Source organism: Engraulis encrasicolus, chromosome 13 (genome assembly GCF_034702125.1).
Source record: "Engraulis encrasicolus isolate BLACKSEA-1 chromosome 13, IST_EnEncr_1.0, whole genome shotgun sequence".
NCBI lineage: Eukaryota > Metazoa > Chordata > Actinopteri > Clupeiformes > Engraulidae > Engraulis > Engraulis encrasicolus.
Window position 1 is genome coordinate 55,475,220 of NC_085869.1, and position 2,869 is coordinate 55,478,088.

A 2,869-nucleotide genomic window follows, 5' to 3' on the forward strand; every position below is an offset into this window, starting at 1 on the left:
TGTTTCCTCATAGAATAGAATAGAATAGAATAGAATAGAATAGAATAGAATAGAATAGAATAGAATAGAATAGGATAAAGCCTTTACTGTATACACACATACAATGATATTTAAAGCCTCTCACACATACATGTAGTGTGAGATATACAGCTCCAGGCCTTTTTATTAGAATACCATGAAAAAGTTGATTTATTTCCATAATTCCATCAATAATGTTAATCTGTCATGGATTGTAGATGCATGGCCCAGTTTTTTAACTATTCCAATCATTATTTTTTTTCTTTTTATATACGTTGGCCTTCCAGCTCAAAAAACCCATGAATTGGGGAATTCGCATTATTAGAATATTGTTATAAAATCACATTTTTCTTCATCAAAATTCGGGTCACATTAAATCAGTTGAAATTTGGTACTTTCTACATAACATGCAATGGTCAATACTTGGTTAGGACATTCTCTGTCTGCATAATGGCCATGATGCATTTAACATTGAAGTCAATGGCAAAAACAGTGCATGGGAGTTATGGAAGCCCAGATATCCTTGATGCTTTGCTGTCAGCTGTTCTTGTTTGTTGACCTGGTACCCCACACTTCCCTCTTCAATATACCCGAAGATTTCCATGCCACGTTTTGGTGTTAACTCACCAGTTTAATTCTAACTCAACAGAAATTAAACCCCATTCATTTTCAATGGGGTTTCATTTCTGGTTATTTAGAATTAAACTGGTGAGTTAGCGCCAAAACGTGGCATGGAAATCTACAGGGTATATTGAAGAGGGAAGTGTGGGGTACCAGGTCAACAAACAAGAACAGCTGACAGCAAAGCATCAAGGATATCTGGGCTTCCATAACTCCCATGCACTGTTTTTGCCATTGACTTCAATGTTAAACGCATCATGGCCATTATGAAGACAGAGAATGTCCTAACCAAGTATTGACCATTGCATGTTATGTAGAAAGTACCAAATTTCAACTGATTTAATGTGACCCGAATTTTGATGAAGAAAAATGTGATTTTATAACAATATTCTAATAATGCGAATTCCCCAATTCATGGGTTTTTTTAGCTGGAAGGCCAACGTATATAAAAAGAAAAAAAATAATGATTGGAATAGTTAAAAAACTGGGCCATGAATCTACAATCCATGACAATTTAACATTATTGATGGAATTATGGAAATAAATCAACTTTTTCATGGTATTCTAATAAAAAGGCCTGGAGCTGTATACTATATACTGTATGTATATATGTAAGTAGGCGCACACTAGCCTATGCGGTCGCTAGGGGCGTCTAGATTTCTAGGCTAGGCGCACACATGAATATACATAGAAACATAATTTACAATAAAACTTCTATAAAACTATAAAACTACTGACTACTATAAATGAACTATCCATAAACAAAACTAAATCCAACTGGAGGTACAACTTCATATAAAGCAACATAATTATTTGTGTGTGATGTGGAGAGTATACCAAGACAAATTCCTCCCAACAGTTCCATGTTGAATCTCTTGAATTTTACGTGTATGTCTCCCTGTTCCCTCTCCTCATCCACCCCCTCTCCACTCCTCAGCTCTGATTGTACACAAAAGGCCTTCATTATCACTACTGTGTAAAATTAGCTCAGGCCTTCTCTACTCATCACTTTTTACATGTTTTTTCTCTCCAACCCCTCCCCTTCCTCCTCTCCCCCGACCCCCTCTCCCCGCTCCCTGCTCCCTTCCTCAGCCCTGATCGTGCACGAGGGGCCCTCGGTGTTCCGGATATTCCACCGGTGGCAGGCGGTCAACCAGCAGTGGAAGGTTCTGAACTATGACAAGAGCAAGGACAGCGAGAAAATCGCAGCCGCCAACGCTGCCGCTGCCGCAGCAACCGCAGCCGCAGCAGCCGCGGAGCGCGAGTGGACGCTCTCTCTCCTGCACCAGTGCGTGGAGGCCGGCCCAGACGCCTCCCCCACCTCCTCATTGGTGGCCGCCGTCGCCATGGACGCAGTGGTCACGCCCAGAACCGCCGAGGCGGTTGCTATGGTGGCCATGATGGGGACAGAGGATAACGGTGATGATGATGATGATGACGATGATGATGATGGTGATGGGACAGGTGTGAGGGTGGGTGAAGGGGCGGTGACAGCAGCAGGGACAGGGACAGGTACAGGTGCTGGAGTGGACTCACACAATTCCCAGGTTAACCAGCAGGCCAATGGGATTGGCATAGCTGGGCCCAATAACAACAACCAGCAGCAGCAGCAACAGCAGCAGCACTATGCGTACAACTTCCTGCAGCTGTTCACCACCCACCTGAGAGCCCCCCAGGAGCCCCGGGGGCAGCCTCCCCCCAGCAGCAGCAGCCGAGAGCTGGTCATGAGGGTCACTACGGTCTGAGGCTCGGACTGAAGCCTACCTGGGGGAGGACTGGAGGGCTGGGTGTACTGAGGACTGCGGCTAGCTGAACTGAGTGGAGGATTAATGGGGCTCAGTCGAGCTCTTATGTTCATCAAAAGCAGCAATTTTCTAAAAACAAAACAAAAAAATAATGTGACTTCTTGTATGTATCTGTGTGTATGTATAGGCTCATTTGTGTGTGTGTGTGTGTGTGTGTGTGTGTGTGTGTGTGTGTGTGTGTGTGTGTGTGTGTGTGTGTGTGTCTGTGTCTCTGTGTGTGTCTGTGTGTGTCTGTGTCTGTGTGTGTCTGTGTGTGTCTGTGTGTTTGTGTGTGTGTGATGTTTTTATGCCTGCCTGTGTGTGTTTATCTGTCTGTCTGTCTACATGTCTTTAAAAGGCACTGTGCATCTGTCTTTCTGATTAAAAGCAACAATCAATGTGTTCGATTGGTTTTGAATAGCAAAAGGTGCCACTATTGATTGTCA

General features: G+C 43.7%; 1 protein-coding gene across 1 annotated transcript in view; it reads left to right on the forward strand.

Annotated features, from left to right (window-relative positions):
* The window catches only part of marchf4b (membrane associated ring-CH-type finger 4b), a 49,715-nt gene extending 47,116 nt beyond the window's left edge, over positions 1-2,599 (forward strand). The window contains exon 4 of the mRNA XM_063214735.1: positions 1,732-2,599. Within this exon, the coding sequence (XP_063070805.1) occupies positions 1,732-2,384 (653 nt within the window). The 3' untranslated portion in view covers positions 2,385-2,599. The remainder of the gene's footprint in view (positions 1-1,731) is intronic.
* The last annotated feature ends 270 nt before the right edge of the window (positions 2,600-2,869 follow it).